The sequence below is a fragment of the Protobothrops mucrosquamatus genome, unplaced genomic scaffold (genome assembly GCF_001527695.2).
Source record: "Protobothrops mucrosquamatus isolate PMUCROS unplaced genomic scaffold, P.Mucros_1.0 scaffold133, whole genome shotgun sequence".
Classification (NCBI taxonomy): Eukaryota; Metazoa; Chordata; class Lepidosauria; order Squamata; family Viperidae; genus Protobothrops; species Protobothrops mucrosquamatus.
This window is the reverse complement of record NW_015386500.1, coordinates 371,699-391,335: the sequence shown is the minus strand read 5'-3', so window position 1 is coordinate 391,335 and position 19,637 is coordinate 371,699. Positions and strand designations below refer to the sequence as shown.

The window sequence follows — 19,637 nt, the reverse complement described above, 5'->3', positions numbered from 1 at the left end:
GGGAGCTAAGGACATCCTTTTAGCAATTCTTAAGAGCAACCAAAGCACACATTTTGATGAACACAATTAGATTGTATATTTCTCAACTATCAACCATTTTTCTCCATCTTAACTTCCTTTTCTCCTGCCTGCCCCTTCCCTTTGAGTCAAAATTTTATCTTTGCATATGAATGAACATATGGGAAAGTAGGGTATTTTGCACCCTATATTTTTGCCATGAATGTTTCAAATACCTGCAAAGTTTTTTCCAAGGCATAGAAAATCTTGTATCTTATTGAAGGCTGCATTGTTTTTTTTCTAAATTCAGCTGTCCTTTAGCATTTCATTCTAATGAATACTTACTTACCTTACAGGTTTCAAGATTTAATCAGGCAATGGCCAATATTAGTACAATATGTACTAAGCTGGGAAGAACTTTTAAAAGAAGATTATCAATAGTTCTACTTTGAAAAATCTCCATGCTGGTCAATATGGAGGGAACAAAGCAGTCTAGCTAACTTTCCAGTTTATTTTAAACCTTGAGTGATAACATAAGATCAGGTAAAATGAGGTCCTGAGTGAAGTTTTAGGACCGTGTTTTTGTGTTTTGAAGACCATGGCTTCTCTTTAGAGTATAATAACTGATTTTAAGCCACCACACTTTTTTTAATGCAAACCATTATTATGAGAAATTATATGTCTGTTTTTTAGATCCATCATTTACAATGCAATGCTAAATATGTCTACTTCAAAATTAACCTCACAAGAGTTCAAAGGGACTTACTTCCAAGTAAATGAGCAAAGAATTATAGCTTATTTAGAAATCATTGCTGCATACAGTACTGCTGACCATAGTAGATTTATCATAATAGGAACCTTTGGAGATTAGAAGTCTAGAGTTGAAAAGCTTTTTAAATGAGCTAGAGAAAGCAACATATCTCTTCATGTGGATGACATTTCTCTGTATTGATCAAAAGACCTAAATCAATTCATTCGTATTTTTTCAGTATCATAATGCTAAAGTATCCCAGAAAAAGCAGTGTAGCTTAAACCATCAAGATACATTAGAGTCCCAGCCATAGGTTAGCACTTTGTAACTACAATTCAACCTTTCTTTCCTTTCAATTTTCTTTGCCATTTCACCATCCTCTCCTGAGATTTACCATTCAACTTTAGCTTTTATAGATTAGGAACAATAGTTTGAGCATATATTGTGTAGAAGATGAACCAAGTAAGTACCTTAGGTAGCTCCACCTCTGCACATGGCTCAAATTAAAAATTAGTGTGGTTGTATTTTGAGAAAAACAGTGAAAAATGTCACTATTTTTCTTAAAATACAACCGTACTAATTGAGGAAGTTCCTCCATTATAAATTTTAATAAAGGAGAATTTCGTTTTCATTTTTCCTATATGAGATTGTGTACTCCCTACCCTCAGAATGGAATCAATCATAAAAGTAAAGTTATTCATTATATGAATGAATTCTAATTGATTAAACATTTTCAAACAACAAACATTAATTTTATTCTGTCCAATCTGCTAAATTATGTAAACCTTAATACCTATAAGGAATATCCATGGGAGATTCCAGGTGCACTCATTCTTTCAAAACTATACATTTGATCCATACAAAAGTTTTGACTTCTTTTTTATATGTAGTTTTACAATTAGGTGTACCACCAGCAATAATGAGACACGAATGAAGACAAATATGCTATTTTTATATAAAATAGAATATAAATAGCATAAAATAGTATATAAAATAAAAAATAAAAATAAAACAGGTTTCAGGATTCAATCAGGCAATGGCCAAACTGAAGAAAAGAGGCAGTTAGTGTAATTTATTATTAAGAATGATGATTATAGAAAGTACCAGAAAATAAGTTATATATAAAAAACAGAAAGAAAGAAAGAAAGAGAGAGAGAGAGAGAGAGAGAGAGAGGGAGGGAGGGAGGGAGGGAGGGAGGAAGGAAGGAAGGAAGGAAGGAAGGAAGGAAGGAAGGAAGGAAGGAAGGAAGGAAGGAAGGAAGGAAGGAAGGAAAACACATATCATCCATCAAGCCTCTTGATGTCACCAAGAGTGTCTCCCACCTTGAGACTGCAATAGATTTAATTATGGCTGTTTAGGTAATTAAAGTTAAATCATAAGATTAAAAAGCCCAACTTCCCTCCCTCCACTCTGCAACAGTTGAAAAGTGTTTGTTCCCTGCCTTCATCATTAGCCACAAGATCTTGTGCACAGCGAAATATGACATAAGATAATGTCTGAATGTAGTCAGTGCTTTACAATATACACATTGTTCCTTTTTCTTAAAAAAAAATCTTACAAATGTAATTAATATTGAGAAAATCATAACTGACAAAGATACTTTAAATAGTGATGGGAAATCAAACTTTAATAAGAGAACGAAACACAGGATATTGACTTATAAATTAATATTATTGTTATTTGTATAATATTAGTAAAATATGATGAAGATGTCTATATCTAATTTTGTATACATCAAAAGTACCAAGAATTGTAGTTGTCTAATGAGGGGGAAATAGAAAAAATATGGGGAAGAAAGGAAGATCAAGGAAAAAATACTGGATTGTGCAGTACTGAATAGATTTATATTGAAGAAGTTAATGTTAAATATGTGAACCCAGACAACATGTTGCTTACTAAGCTCTAAAGATTGTAATTTTTAAAAAATTAATAAAACTTATATTTAAAAATGTTGCTATTAAATCCAGCATTAACTGTACTAAGAATAAATGACACCGTAAATGATGGAAGAAAACTTCAAACAAAACAAAACAACAAAGCCCATTCAAATAAATATCTCTGTAAGAAATATAAAATGTTTGAAAGGAGAAAAAAAAGCTTCTGCTTATTAAATGATGTCCTTGCTATTCCTTCTGCTCAGAATTCTCTATATGGCTTGCAGGGGATTTCAAGGAGTTCGTCTTCCCTAGTAGTAAGGCCACAGATTGAACCTGGGACCTTTTTCATACAAAGCTTACCACTGAGTTATTTCTTGAGTACCTAGAGCCTCTGCAGAATTATTGAAAATCCAGGGTTCTCTTTCCAGGCAGATAAAGAAGAAGGAATTAATAGGATAGTGTGTATGTGGAGTGGGGGTGGAGGGGAAATAATGATGAGGAGAAATTCATGGGGAGAATTTTTGGTCTATCAACTTCTCCCCCCCAAAAGAGATAATCTTTTTCTACAAGAAAAATGCAACTTACTTAATGGGTTCAATGAAACAAGGTTATTATATATGATCTTCTTTGTTAAGTAATTTATAAAATGCATTTCTTCTATACTGAAATTCAATTTTTAATAATAAAAAAAGCATTTCCAAAGCATTGATACTGATCATTTCTCTCAGAAATCATACTTTTGATATCAATTTTCTAAGTGAATAATCCCTTCCACCAATTTTCTTTTTCCTTATTTAAAGGTCAAAGAATAAGATATAAGTGAAAGAGTTAGCTCTAATTTGGAAAAAAAACGTTTTCTACACAAATGTATCCCAAATTATACATCCAGTTGTGAAAAAGAAAAATACCTTCAACATAATAAATATGCAAAATCCGAGTACCTGAAAGTAAATGCTTATAATATATTTCTATAAATGCCTTTTTCCCCTCTCTGTATATTTATAAAAAGGCCCTGTGGTAAGATGGAAAACATTCCTTTAAAAACTCCTAAGGGAAAAGTTTTCTAGAGACTTTGAAATCCTTACTATTTCTGGTTGCTTTAGAGATTTGTAACATCAGCTCTCCACGGCTGTCTCTGAGCAAGGTGAAAAAAAAGAAAGAAAGAAAAGAAAAACACCCCCTAAATGTATTTCTTAGATTTTCTATTATGCTTCACAGACATCTTATGGGCTCAATGGTATTGTGGAAATCAAGAGGGATTTTTCTTATTATCTTTCTTATTTTGATTTTTATTTTCTCATTCCACCAAAACGCGGGGAGGGAACACACTTCCAGGAGCTTTGGCGGTCATTAGCAATTTAAACTTATATAGTGCTGACAGAATGGAAAGAGAATTAATTAATATCCATTAAAGGAATGTGAATTACCTATGGAAATCCATTTCACTGCTCAGAGTTTCTCAGATAAACAGCATAGTAGAATCTTGCAGCCAAAGGACTGGCTGTTTAATAAAAATCAACACATATCGTGAATTCAGAAAATGTCTCCTGCTGAGAGAAGTGCTCTTTCTAGCAGCAGGAGGCTTTTGATGCACAGGAGATTTTCCTCTAGCTGAAAGAGGGAGGTGATGATCTTTATCAATTCCTCCTTCCCCTGCAGTTCCCTATCTCCCACCCAGGATCTCTTCCAAAGGACCGGGGAATCTTCTAGAGCAACAGATGAATTGCAAAGCAAGGCAGAATCAGCAAAAAGAATGGCTTTTGTTTTCTCACCATGTGCTCATGCTGAACAGAACTTGGACATGCGCTCATACGTTATGGATTCGGACCATAATGTTTAACTTCCCTCCCTGTTAAATAGCCAGTCATAATGCTACAAGGGCAGCAGAAGCCAGAACTGATACAGTTCCCTTCATATGGAAAATAATCAAGGAGAGAAGCAACCTAGAACTAAGGAGAAACTTCCTGACAGTTAGAACCATTAATCAGTGGAACAACCTGCCTCCAGAAGTGATGAATGCTCCAACACTGGAAGTTTTTAAGAAGAGACTGGACAGCCATTTGTCCGAAATGGTATAGGGTTTCCTGCCTGAGCAGGGGGTTGGACTAGATGACCTCCAAGGTCCCTTCCAACTTTACTACTACTACTACTATTATTGTTGTTGTTGTTGTTGTTGTTGTTGTTATTATTATTATTATTATTATTATTATTATTATTATTATTATTATTATGCCTTCTGACACCTTGAGCAACTATCTCCTTTTAGCCATTCAGTCTTTGGATTCACTCAAATTCCTTCTCTATCCTATTTAGTAGCAGAACCTTTGAACTAATGTCTCTAAGCCAAATTTCAGGTGCCTGATGATCTTCTTGTCACTTTACTTTTTTTTTAAAAAAAATATGAATTAGGAAAGAAACAACCTTGGGCACCTAAGTAGTTAGTATTTATTGGCAATTTCACAAGAAGAGTGCATTTCTGTTGGTTTATCTAGATCCTTCCTTAGTATTTTTATTTAGTCATTTGAAATATTTAAAAGATTGTCCTTCTTAAAATCTGAGACTCTGATGGCAAGAAAGACAAAATATAAAAACAATAAAAACAATACGAAAACCAAATACTCAACAAAATAAAACACGTAATGAATACTTAATAGAGGTAGGTGATAAAAATATACACATACTCAGAACATAGAACATTGAACATTAGAGTTGGAAGGGACCTTGGAGGTCTTCTAATCCAACCCAGTGCCCAAGCAGGAGACCCTATACCATTTTAGACAAATGGCTGTCCAGTTTCATCCTAAAAGTCTCCAGTGATGGAGCACTTGAAACATCTGAAGGCAAGCTGGGTGATTATTCTCACGGTCAGGAAATTTCTCCTTAGTTCTAGGTTGGTTCTCTTCTTAGTTTCCATCCATTGCTTCTTGTCTTGCCTTCTGCTGCTTTGTAACATAAGTTGATCCCCTCTTCTTTGTGGCAGCCCCTCAAATATTGGAACACTGCTGTCATGTCACCCCGAGTCCTTTTTACTAGACTACACATACCCAATTCCCACAACCATTCTTCATATGTTTTAGCCTCCAGCCCCCTAATCATCTTTGTTGCTCTTCTCTGCACTCTGTATGAATGCACTCATACATCACACAATAAAGTCCAATGTAGACCAGAAAAGGCAGGTTTTTGTGACTTCACTGAAGATCAACTAGATCAGAGCCATCTGAATCTAAACAGGGACTTTGCTCCTAAAGGACCAGCACAGCAACAGAGAAAAGCCTAGGTCCCTTTAAGTGGCAGGACCTGAAGCATGCAACCTTGTGGGGTGGGAAAGATGGATAGTTTGTTTGTTTGTTTGTTTATTAAATATATTATTTGCCCATTTTACCACAGGGTTAATCCATTCCTCTGCCATATAGGGGAGGTATTTAGTAATGTTCATGATGCTATCTGCCAGGGATGCCTGACCCAGATATAGAAATGATTAATACAATTCTAGCCCTATTTACTTATTTACTGAGTGTACCTTACTCTAGTTCTGTTGCTTGTCCCTTTGATTTTTCATCAGTGAAGTTCTTCATAGCATTATCTTGGTTTTTTTTTGTATAACATCTATATTCTAAGGCTGTTAAGAAAGTTCCTTCAGAGCTTGAGATTTGGATCACATTGATATGTGAATAACATTCAACTCTCTTTCAACTGATATTAGTTGAAATTTGAAGGTCCTAAAGCCTTATTAGGATGTAATAAAAAACTAAGTATGAGTGAACATCCTCAGCTTAGTCTTGTCAAGAAGAGGTACTATTGATAAGCAAACAATCTAATTCAGAAGTAATTATATATTTACTGTGGATGAAGCAATAAGTTCTCTGAATGATCAAGTAGAAAGCAGGGACATTGTTGAGAATTGTACAGTCTGACAATGTTCAACCAGAGTGGCAGCTGAAACTTACTATTTCTTGGAATAAATATTTGGCCACAGGATTTGTATTTAATAATAGTAATATATATTTGTAATTATAATAATTCATATTATTATATGTATGAGTATGTGTCTGTATTGTAGAAGGAAAATATGATTGGGATACATAAAATTATGCAGGCCATGGAAAAAGCATGGAGAAAATGAAAAGGAAAAGAGTTCTTTTGTTGGGGGTGTCATGCAATTAACATAACTGGAAAATTTAAAACAGACAAAAGAAAATACTTCTTCAACATTCCTTACCATATTATATGGTGTCACTCACTATTTTAGATGGCTTTAAAATGAGATGGATACATTCATGGAAAACAATCTACTAAGAGCTAGGTCTTAGAGACTCAATCTTATCTTAGTTTGACAATAGTATGCTCCCAAAATGAGTTGTCTTAGAATTGCTTAGGAGTATTTTAGAGACATCCATTTGATCCCTGTAAGAAATAAAAGCTAGACTATCATGGGTCTTATCAGCCTACCCATTATTTTATTGAAATCCTGATTCTATTTGCATTTATTGGAGAATTTATGAATTTAGATAAATGTACTTCTGAATAAACATAGGGATGTATTATGACAAGAAGCAGATGGAGTTCAATGGGCTCAACCCCCACCTAGCTTCATTTCCTAGCTTGAGCAGGAAGATCATACAACAGTAAATCATACTCATCTGGACTATGCAATGCACCTTCAAGGAGATGCCTGTAAAATCCACCTGGAAATGGCAGTTGATATAAAATCCAACTACTAATTAGCTCTAGGCTCCAAGAGCACATTTTACCTTTGCCCTGCATTGGCCACCAATGGAGACTCATCTCTTAAATTGTTTGGCACTGAAGTTCTTGTAGGCCCACCTATTCCAACTAGAATCAACCTGTCCAATATATGCATCCTAAGAGAAACTCTTTTGAGTCCTTATCTCCATAAAATCAGGGTGGTCTCTCTGCAATGGACTAGCTTTCTCTTGGAAATTCAACTGGCTCTGACCTTGAAAATCAGTTATTAAATGCCCCCAATCTTATGAATTTGCTTTGGGTGTTGCTCTCTTTTTAGATGAGTTGCTGTTTTTGATCATTATTCTTGTGTACCTATCTTACGACTGCAGCAGCACAGACAATTCAGTAAATACTTATAGAAATATGAAATTATTAATTAAATCAGGATAAAAATATTAACAGCTTCTAAGTAATTTTTCATATTTTTCATTTCCCCCGCTGGTCTTGTCCATTAGGGAAGTGGTGTATCCCAGCTCTGTTTATTTTTTCAGTGTTGTCCTTAACATGCCATTTAAAGACCAAAATTTATTCTCAACTGGGAAAAAAACCTACCTTAAGCTCCTTAGAAGTGGGATCCTGTCACCAAAAGGATACTCAGAAATCAGAATCCAAGCATGAAATCTACTGATATCTGTCTATCTGCCAAAATTACACTTTTGGAAGAATGGAATTCCTCTCCCTTCTCCTGTGTGTTATTATATCCACTCTAACATTTGGAGGAATCAATGAACTATTAAACAGACAAGATGTTGGCTTATATGATATTAAGTATCAATATAACTCGATCTTGATGGCATTATCTAATTATAAAACTCATCAACTGATATGGAGCATAATATTAATACCCTCCCTTAGAGCTTTCTTGCTGTATTTAGCTATTGGATAGTGCCTGTGACATCATACTGTTGAATATCATAAATTACAGTTCTGTTAAATAAAAATAGTCCAAGGCTAGCAATCACTGCATCAACGCTTTCAACATTTCCACAACATTTTTAATGTCTTTAATGATATGTACTTCCCTCGAATTATATCTCTTTTTCTCTCTTTTGAAAAAAAAAGGAATAAAATGTTCTTTTGCCATAGCAAAGTAATTCATCTTGCAGCAGGTTTTCTGTTTCCTCTATCAACATATTCCTAGCATAGGAGTAAGTGGGAGGTGGCTATCATTGTCCCCAAAGAAGTCCTCAAAAAACAGATTTAGATATCAATATATTATTGATATGTATTCAACACATGCACCATTGTGGAAGGTTTAAATTCCAAGCAAAAAAGATTTGTGGCAAAGCATATGACCTTCTCCCCACTGCAATGGCCATCCCCTAATTAGGCAATGCATCTGATAGTCATTAACAGGAATGAGATAATGAATCACTTTCTCTCTTCTTTGTTAATTTGCTGTAACCAAGCGGCTAATGGATGTCAGAGCTGAGTGATTGCACTGATTATGGTGATTTATAGTTGCAACAAAACAATTTAAAACCATTCTGATTATTCATGTTAAAGATACTGTATGTTTTGTTTACTAAATATTTTACACCCCTTTCCCTGCCCCTTCTAGATTTCCACCCGGAGAAGTTTGTCTAAAACATGTAAAAAGTTTCTGCCTTTTAGAATGGATATTGTTTCAGAAAGACACATTTTATTTTGTTTGTAAAAATTTTTACCCAGTAGAAATGAAAAGCCTTAGGGTGGAAAGAAAACTTCAGTGATGCCTAGTTCAAAAGGAGGCTGAAATAAGAGGAAATAAGACCAACTTCAAGCCACTTACCTTGGGGCTCTCAGTCCCTTCCTCATCCGTTGCAGACACATCAGTAGCCAGTATCTCTGCTTTGATGATACGCAGAGCCCTAAGAATCCAGCTGTGTTGTCGTTTGATTTGCTTCTGTAGTTCCTTCCACTGACTTGCAATCATCTGCAGCATGTCCTTCAGTCCTTCTCCAAAAATGACAGAAAAAAATTAAGTCATACATTCAACGTTACCATTTGAAGAACCTCGTTTGTTAAAGGCAAGAATTCTTAGAGGAAATAAAAATTCTTTCGCCTTAACTATTCTGGCATTCTTTACAGAGAAATCAGATCAGGAATTCTAACAAACCGGCACTGCAAAACAATGTGATAGGATCAAAACATGACACACAGACAGCAGTGACTGAAGTCAGCAAAGAAAAATAATCTCAGAATCATATTAACAGTAAAAAAAAACAACCCACCATTTTATTGTCTGCTGTTTAGTACAAATATTTGTTGTTGCTCATCTTTAAGGACAAGTAAAGTGGTAAGATTTTTACAAGCTCCAGAAACTTATGCAGGTTAACTAGACCTGGAAGGTGGTGCTATTTTAGGTTCTAGATAGCCAGGTTTATGAGTTACAAAATACAAATGAAACAAAGAAAAATCTTCCAGATCCTTCATCTTATTGAGGAAAAAAAACAAAAGAAAAAAATCAGCTAAAATAATGCTAGCAATTTTTAGCAACACAGAGTGTTTTGATTAAATCCAGACCATTAAGAACTATGACAAAAAATTCCTGACTTATCCAGGCTTATATTGAAAATTGCATGCACAACTGTTGAAAATCCTCACTCCTAATATTTCTTAATAAATACTTTAAAACTGCAGTAAGAATTAGTTTAAATAGCAAAGGAGCTTCATCAGTGCAATTATTCATGCTAGCTATGTAAAAAGTATACGTATGTATAGATATAAAATCCTAATTTATCATCTTAATGATATTTCCATAGCACTTACATCAAAGAACATGTCAATGTGAAGTTTTCAGTGATGTAATTTCAACTGAAAGTCAGCTCAACAGCAAGACCAAAATAAAATGAACAGACTATTTGCTAGCAGTATTTCATTTTATAAGTATCACAGCATTGTATGCAGCATATGAAACATTTATAAATCTTGAAGGTCAAAGTGATAATGTAAATATTAATAATACATAAGGAAGCGAATATATGCGGTAATTTACAGCAATGCTTCTTTATTCTTTAATAGTCTGGAGACATAAAGACTTGCAATATTTCAGAAGAATCTACCTGATTTGTGAGATACTATAAGATCGAGAAGTTGGCATCCTTCTTCTGTAACAGCTTCCTTTAATGCACAGTGGCTATCTACATTCAGTTTAAAACTCTGCAAAAAAAAAGAGGAGATGCTTTTATATTTAAGTATCAAATGGTATGGATACATTTCTAATATAAAGCATGTGTGCTAAAATATTTGCTACTGTTATCAAGAACCACCATGCTATATACCCAATAGACAAATTAATTCTCAATTCTAAAAGATATTGATATTTTGGAATTGAATTGAAAATGTTTCCATTAAATTACTAAAGTGCATCTGGTTGAAACAGCTGACAAATCTAGAAATTCATTAGTTTTTATGAAAAGCCAGAGCCCGAGGCTACCTCTGGAATAATAGTGTCCTATAAAATATACTGTTGCAGCTATCTTTTCCAGATACATTTCAAATACTGGTGAATGAACAATTTAAATAAATGCATGCAGTATACATTAAAATATACTAAAATATTGAAACAAATCAATATAATTAATCTGCTGCAACTTCTTTTTCTTCATACTATAATTGTTGATTCGTGTAAGGTCTCCACTTACTGATAAAGTAACTAACATTGCTCTTTTGCAAAAGCAGTCTGCAACTATTGTTTTTATTCTGGGAAATAATAAATTACATTTTTATAATCACGCATAGCAACACAACGAACTGCAAATCTGTGCAAGTGTCTACTTACAGTCAGAATTTAATTTCTGCAAGAAAGACCTTCTACTTTTATTTGATTATTTTTTTAATACAAACAGAATACAATTTACTTCTTTTTATAAATTTACTGTATTCAGTCAAGGGGAGAATGTAGACCCCTACTACTTCATCCACTTAGCTTTCCTTAAACCTATTAAAATGTTAGGCCTAACAAAGTCACACTCTGAAGCCACTTATGGTAACAAATGTACTTCAAGCAATTTCATTTTTCTAATTACTCTGCCCATGTCTTCAGGAACACCCTTTTTCTTGTGATATAGTTTGAGAAGGCTAAAATGTTCAGGATTCTTTTCTTGATTTTAAGGAGCAAACCTGAATACGCTGCTAAAAATAGGATAGAGAAAAAGCAGAAGTCAGTCCTAGATCTCTGATTTCAATTGCCATCAATCAATAATTAAATATACTTCTGCATCTTTAAAAAAGTCTACAGTATCATTCCCTATTCTTGGCAAGAAACCTTTCCAAAATATGATTTCCAATTGGTAACCAATATACTGTAATTAATGCATATAGTAATGAATTTAGTAGTAGTCAAATAAGTTGCATAGAAAAATATGTCAATATATACAAGAGCCATATGTCAGCAGCTGCAAATTTGCTGGGAAATTAGACGGAACAGAATGGTACATGACTATATTTGTCAGTTACAAATGGTTCCACTGAATCTCACATTCTGAATTCATCCATGACATTTGAGATAGAAAAGTATACCTTTTAAATATATAATGTGGGGGAAAGTCCTGAGGTTGTACCTTTCAACACTGTATAATTTTAACTGTAACTTACAGTCCCTTTAGCCTGAATTGCCCTATAATTGCCCGTTCTCACCAGCTTTTTATATTCCATGGTTTAGTTCTTTATATTCCAAATTGGTTTTTGTGTTGATTTCCCCCCCTCTTGTTTGTATATAAAGAAGTCAAAACTAATGGTTTAATGCTTGATGCTGGTAAATCAGGCTTGATGCTGGTAAACAAAGATATTTCCTATGAGGGTCTACTTCCTGTCAAACCCACTTTTTGAACATTTTCAATAGTGTCTAGTTGCTTTTCATTACTATTCATTTAATAATTTAATCAATTTGATTTTAGTGCCACTCAGTTACTCTGGACAACTCACAATATAAAAGCAAAGTAAAATAAAATAATAAAATGACAATAAAGTAACAAACAGGAATTAACAAAACAGTAGCTTGGACAACTCACATCAAAACATATAGAACACATGTCAAAACTTGAGTAAGAGAATTCCATCTAAAAAAAGATGTTGAGACCTTGGAAAAAGTTCAGAGAAGAGCAATTAAGATGATCCAAGGCCTGAAGACTAAAACACATGAAGAACGGCTGCAGGACTTGGGTTTGTCTAGTCTAAAGAAAAGAAGAAATAGAGGTGACATGATAGCAGTATTCCAGTATTTGAGAGGCTGCCACAAAGAAGAGGGAATCAAATTATTTTCCAAAGTACCAGAGGGCAGGACAAGAAACAATGGTTGGAAACTGATCAAAGAGAGAAGCAACCTGGAATTAAGGAGAAAGTTCCTAACAGTGAGGACAATTAACCAGTGGAATAGCTTGTCCTCAGAAATCATGGGTGCTCCATCACTGGACATTTTTAAGAAGAGACTGGACAGTCACTTGTCTGAGATGGTATAGCTTCTCCTTGAGTAGAGGGCTGGACTAGAAGACCTCCAAGGTCTATTCTATTCTATTCTATTCTATTCTATTCTATTCTATTCTATTCTATTCTATTCTATTCTATTCTAAACCTACTGTCTTTAAGACGCTCCATAATGTCATCAAGATGGGAGCTATCCAGATAGGAAAGGGCTTATTCCAGAGGATAAGCAATATGACAGAGAAGGTGCATTTAATGAGTCCCAAAAGATGATACAGTTTAATCTGGGAGACCCAGAGTGTGGCAACTCTGTCCATTAGTTAGGCAGAAACCACAGGAGATAAGTGATTCCCCAGATAAATAGGCTTCCTACCGTATAGGTTTTATAGGTGATAATCAGCAAATAAAAAGGTCATCCACCTTACCTGGTTATAATTTAAAGTAGGTCCTATATCCAAGCTGTTAAGAAAACAAATAATGCAGTTGTACTTCATTTCATGCTCAATAGGATTTTTAAGACCCCAGTCATTATTATGAAGTCACATCAGTCTTCCTCCACAAAGGAAGGCAGGATTTAACTGAGAACTATGATTACACTCATAGTTGTTACAATGAACTAAAATAATCATAACATATTTGAGTTAACTATTGACTGTACCGAAAAGAAAGAACTATAAGCTTAAATATGGATTTAATAAAATAAGACAAAATGAAAGTTGGAAAATGTTACATTCAGACCAAGAACCAGTTTGGTTAAAACTCTTGGCTAGAACCTATGGACTATGCCAGTGGGATTCAGCCAGTTCGCACCACTTCGGCAGAACTGGTAGCTAACTTTTTGTTGCTGAGGCCCAGAATGGACTTCCGGAAGTGGCATCCACACAGAGAACCAACCGGTTGTTCACATATTTGAATCCCACCACTGGACTATGTTCTAATCCAACCTTGAGACTGAGGCCAACTATATGATTTGAGGTGAATCCCATCTTTTAGCCTTAGAAAGAAAGCAATAGCAATCCATTTCTGAAAATCTTGCCCAAAAAAATCACAGGTCTATGTAGTCACCAGGGCAGAAGGTTACAAATTGCAAATATTACCAGTACTGGTGCTTGGTTCTCAGTTACCACATTGATTCTTCATTAAGTAAACTTTGCAGAGTGAAATTGTTATAATTGTTGATGTGCCAGGAGCTCAACATTTAGATATGACTTAGTGAATAGTTAAAATAGTTCTGTGGTAGAAAATGACCACATCGCTAGCACTTTATGAGAATTTAATTACAGATAATTTGTATTTTGTAGAAACCACATTATGATTATCATAACATGAATGCTTACATGCATAAATACATGCTTACATGCATAAATACATCCGAGACCGCCTTCTGCCGCAGATTCCTTCCCACAGACCGGTACGCTCCCACAGAGTGGGTCTCCTCAGGGTGCCGTCGGCCAAGCAGTGTCGGCTGGCGACCCCCAGGGGGAGGGCCTTCTCTGTGGGTGCCCCTACCCTCTGGAATGAACTACCCCCCGAGATCCGGATAATTCCGGATCTCCTTACCTTCCGTCGNGGACCTGACCTAGGGTGGATTTTACATTGGGTTTTAAATATTCGGAAGACGCAACATTAAAATTCGGTTTAATTCGGTTTTAAGGGGGGGATTGTATATATGTTCTGGTTTTAAATATGTTGTGCGCCGCCCTGAGTCCCTGTCGGGAGAAGGGCGGCATATAAATTAAATTAAATAAATAAATAAATAAATAAATATTTATATCCCAGTTTACTCTTGTAATGGTTTATGGCATAGCCATTAAAATGCTTCCATGTAAAATGACATGAACATACAAGAGAGAAACTTCACTCAGAAATGTCATTTTCACATAGCTTAATCCAAAAAGACATTGCCTCTGTATCAGCTACCCAATAATTCTCAAGCTGATTTTCATAGCATTGCTCAATTAAATGAAATATTACAGGATATCTATCCCTGTTCAACACAAGCCTGCTAAACAGGAGGTGGAGGAGGAGGACTTTCTTTGCAGAGTTTCATGAACTGGTAAGGTGCATTTTATGGAATACTATTAGGAAAAACCTCATGTATTCTTACATATTCCATATATAGTTGCATTTATCATCACCAGTTCCCTTAGCTCAACTGAAGAAAACTGATAGATGGGAGGAAACATATAAGAGGAAATTAGTTTTGGTACTGTTTGCTGCATAGGAATAACAAAAGAGTTATACTACATATCCTACTTTTAATAATTGTTAGAAGTTAAATAAATAAAGATTTTTTAATATATATATATCCAAAAGCTAATCCTTAAATTCTTGCAATACTATTTTTGTAGCACTGAATTTCTCACGCAGAATGAAATAACGAATTTCTCTATTTTAGGGATTTAAGCTTTTTGCTTTTATAAATCAAATTATGTAATATATTTACATAACTTTAATACTATTAAGCAAATCGTGCTGAAACCTAGATGAAAATTATCTCAAGCCAAAAATATAAACTAGATCAAGCATTCCCCAAAAAGGAAAAAGCATGGAGTCTTGGTGCAGCTACTTTTCTTAAAGCGTTACTTTTCATGAAATCCTTTTTTTTTTTTTTTTTGAGAATTTCTTTCATAGATGCAAGCTTGAACAAGCTCTGACAATATTTAATTTACTGTTTACTTAAAACAGGCTTGTGTTGAATAGTTTGTAATCATGCACTTCACAAGAAATGTACATGGAGGCGCCTCATATAGCAAAGAAAACCTAAAGGACCCCAGAGGAGTTTGGGTAATTTCATATAATTGAAGCAGAGCATTGATGCAGCTGGATGTGATGCTGCCTCAAGATGATGTAGATGTGTTTGATAGGAAAATTGGGAAAGATGAGATATTCTTCTTCATTAGAAAAAATAGACTTGCTGCCCTAGAAAAGATTCACTTAACATAACATATCAAGTACACAATGCAGCTTGATTTACAGGTGCACCTATTAACCAGTAATAATGTTGACTGAAGAAGTAAAATATGATGAATAAAGATGGGCCAAAACTCTGGGGCTTGATTTGCAATTTTACAGTTGCACAAAATTCAGTCTAATTTGCTGCAAAGCACATATAGCAAAATCTAGCAATAGATTAACCAATAAAACATTGGTCTTAAGGGGAAAACTATTTTCACAACCTGCAAGTGTCACAGAAAACAAGAGCAAAATAGATGGTGGCTGTTTGCTATATTATTTTCAGTCCTGTATGTTTCTTTTTCTTCTTTAGTCATCAAAACTGAGTTTATCACTTTCCAGAGAAAACTGTCCAGACTAAGCAATGCTAGTGTTTAGGGAACATCAGCTGAATGGCTAATATATAGCAGTTCTCCTTCTGGGTTTACTTTACACAACTGATTCACCACTCTGAAACAAAATAAGGAACTAATTAAATCATTTGTCTGCCACACCATAGTTCTTCTTACATCCTTATAGTTGGTCCAAAGATAACAATCATGTTTCATAAGGACTAAACTATTACTTCATTTGAAACTGCTGTTGTAAACTTTCTATTGTTATTGTAACTTCTTTCAGTATTACAAAACAGAGCAATAGTCACCAGGTGGACAATAAGGATGAGGTTCTGTGGAGGGTAGGTGCGTGGTTTTCTGTATATAATCGGGTTTTAAAAGATGGTCCAAATGTCCAATAAATTAGCTGAATATCCAACCCCAGCAATTTAATAGAAAACATTGCTAAAGATAGACGTGATTGTCTTTACTGTACATCTTCAATGGGTATATCTGTGTAGCAGTCTTAAGCTGATTGTTTCCTGTGCTATACTAGTTGGGAATGAAGCTGGCTAAAGATATTCCTGTTTAGCTTTCAATCAATTTCTTAGTTTTGGCAATGATGCTGGTCATATATAATTACCATTGGACCTGGCTGATAGATTCCTCCTGCTTCGTTTGCACTCTTAGATATATTGGAGAAAAGAAGTACCAATTATATTCCTTTCTATGAATGGGTCTTTCTTTGGACATATAGTTTTCATATAGCCCTTGTCTGTGAGGCATCCTCTTCTTTTGGAGAGAGGTGTGCCAGTCTTACATAAAACTGTAGATAGTTTTATCTTTCTTGTTGTCTCTTGAATCCAAAGGAAAAATTCATGGAATTCTTGTCAATTTTTACCCAGCATTTGGGAGTTTCACTATTTCACAATTTCACTGGTCATCCTGTGAACTGAAAGGCCATTTCATCTTTCCACTGCTCCATTGGTAGGGTAGTTTTCAAAAAGGGGAACAAAGAGAAAAGTCTGCTCTTTAACCAGTCATCTCTGACCTTAGTCTAGAGTCTAGCAGACTTTGTGTAAAAGGTTTTACATTTGGAAGAGCACAGTCAGGCCAGCAGTCCAAGACAAAATGGTTGTAGACAAAATACTGATGAGTGATAGCAAAGGGGAGGCATGGCTACCCCAGAACATTAACTAATAGGAATGGGGGTATTTACATATAATATAATCAAATGCAGCAGGCAATCTGCACAAGTCTGGAAAATACCTGCTTTGATGTACACCCCCCCCAAAAAAAAAGATGAGTGGAGTTTGCCTTGCCAGCAAGCTTGGGGTGCACTGAAGATCTTGCCCCGTGTTCTTGTCCTCCAAAAATGATAGGTAGTCATTTTTCATGTCCAATGAGCAGACCTGCAATTATGCTTCACTGCTCAGCAAGGCAGCCTACTGAAGGATCTGCACTGTAGAATTCTCCTGGGTTACATACAGTATTTCTACCAATGCTTTTAAATTTCTTAAAAATGATATGATGCTAGACTGGCAGTGCAATGGCTAAGATTATGTAATTCCAAATTATTCCAGGATTTTGAAAAAGGAAAAACTTCAAAAGGATCTCACTAAACTGGAAGAAACTGCCTTTATGTAACTTAATTAATTAAATGATTTAGAAAGAGACAAAAAATCAAATCATGAGATCTGAATATGTAACAAATGGTCATGAAAAGAATCTTGGCATTATGTCAACAAAATGGTGTCTCAGTGTACAGTTGCCGTGAGAAAGGAATTAAATATATAAACTGTATAATGCCGTATTTTATGTGAATTATGGCTATATGGTTTATAATTTTGAATGCTGTGTTCAGCTTTAGTTCTGTGGTTTGGAAAGGATGTGGAAAAGATATGGAAAAGAGCAAACTAAGTAGTCATAAATTTGGAACAACTCTGTAAGATGTTACATTGAAGGATAAAATAAGAAGGTGAAAATACTGAAAATAAGACTGGTGAAAGTGGATATGAATAGGTTTTTCTCCCTAAAATGGAGTAAACCAGTCAACCCGAATAGCAGGGATTCAGAATATAAAAGAAAGGAATTCATTGCAAGAAGATACAGTGGTGCTTACTAGTTTGGACAGCTGCACAAAAGAATTATCATGGGGAATAAAACAAATCTTCATATTATTTGCAGTAACTGAGGTAGTATTCTTCTGGATAACAATTGCTGGAGATCATAAAGCCAGAAGATACCCTTACAGTCATAACCTGCTTGTATGCTTCCTGATGGTATCTTATTGGCCACTATGAGAATAGATGATGGATTAATTAACCCTTTGATCTTTCCATCATGATTCCTCCCAGGAATCCACAAACAAGGCTATGGTAGCCACCACTGAATATACTATTACATATGCATTTAATACTAGTGGTAAAGGCACGTACACAAATATATCATTTTTATTATGCAACCATAGACATATCCTACTATTGTAATGACTCTCTTCCAATCTAATGTTGAACAAAATCCATGAAGGAGAAATTACATATCTCTTCCCTTTGTTCAGAGAAGAAAAACTATTGCAGGCACACACAAAAGATTTTCTTTCGCAGCAGCATGAGTTCAGCCAAATGTTTTATGTGTGGATCTATCCAAGACTCACTACGAAGAGCTTTGTCATGTGTCTTACATAATGAGTTCAGGCACCTGCTCCTTCAAATACTCTATCAGGATAATTTTGACACTGCACTTCATGGGAATTTAATTTCATAGACTTCTGCTTAAATAGAGATTAGAGTTTCTGCCAAAACAATATCAATTGAAAAGATGACATTATAATTAATATAATATAAAGCATTGACTAGCTCTATCTTTCAACTATAAACAAGACACTACATTAAAATTTTGCAAAGCAACCATATATGTCTAACTGAATTCTATCTTAAAGTGTGCAATTGTGTAGCCTATCTATTGAAAGGTAAACCTTATTGAGTTCATGGAGAATATATATAAGATTGCAGCTTAATTCCCCTAACATATAATATGGTACACAACAAAAATTAATTGCTTTGAGCATGGAACGTCTGATATTGAAAACTAATGTATCACCATTATCTGGAAGTCAGATTTGGCTCTCTACTCTTCATCTATAGCCATATGTCTGTCTGTCTGTCTACATCTATCTGTCTATCCATCCATCAATCTATTCCTCATTGTTTTTATCAATGGATTCCAAATTTCTTCATGCAATTATAATTATATTGTCATGGAAATATAATAGTTATATTTCTTCCAGGATTATTTGGATTTTGAGATAATAAGGTAATATTATAAAATTCATATTATAATGCCTAGAGTCACTGTGAGTGAGTAGGCGGCTATATAAATTTTCTAAATAAAATAAATAAATAAATAAAAATGTACAATATAAAAATATTTAAATGATCTGACAGCACAATTAAAATGCAAAAAAGGACTTCATTACTATTATAAAGTTCTTGTTTACAATGTATTAAATTTCTAAACCTTCCATATCATCTAAGTGACATATTTAAATATAAAAACTATATTTCTTTGTAAGAATATGATTTATTTATTAT

The 19,637-nt window shown here is 34.5% G+C and overlaps 1 protein-coding gene across 1 annotated transcript in view; it reads right to left on the bottom strand.

Annotated features, from left to right (window-relative positions):
• The window catches only part of AKAP6 (A-kinase anchoring protein 6), a 190,673-nt gene that overhangs the window by 149,828 nt on the left and 21,208 nt on the right, over positions 1 to 19,637 (bottom strand). Inside the window, exons 5-6 of the mRNA XM_015813076.1 lie at positions 10,417 to 10,513; positions 9,144 to 9,307 (exon numbers count right to left, since the gene is read on the bottom strand). Of these exons, the coding sequence (XP_015668562.1) occupies positions 9,144 to 9,307; positions 10,417 to 10,513 (261 nt within the window). The remainder of the gene's footprint in view (positions 1 to 9,143; positions 9,308 to 10,416; positions 10,514 to 19,637) is intronic.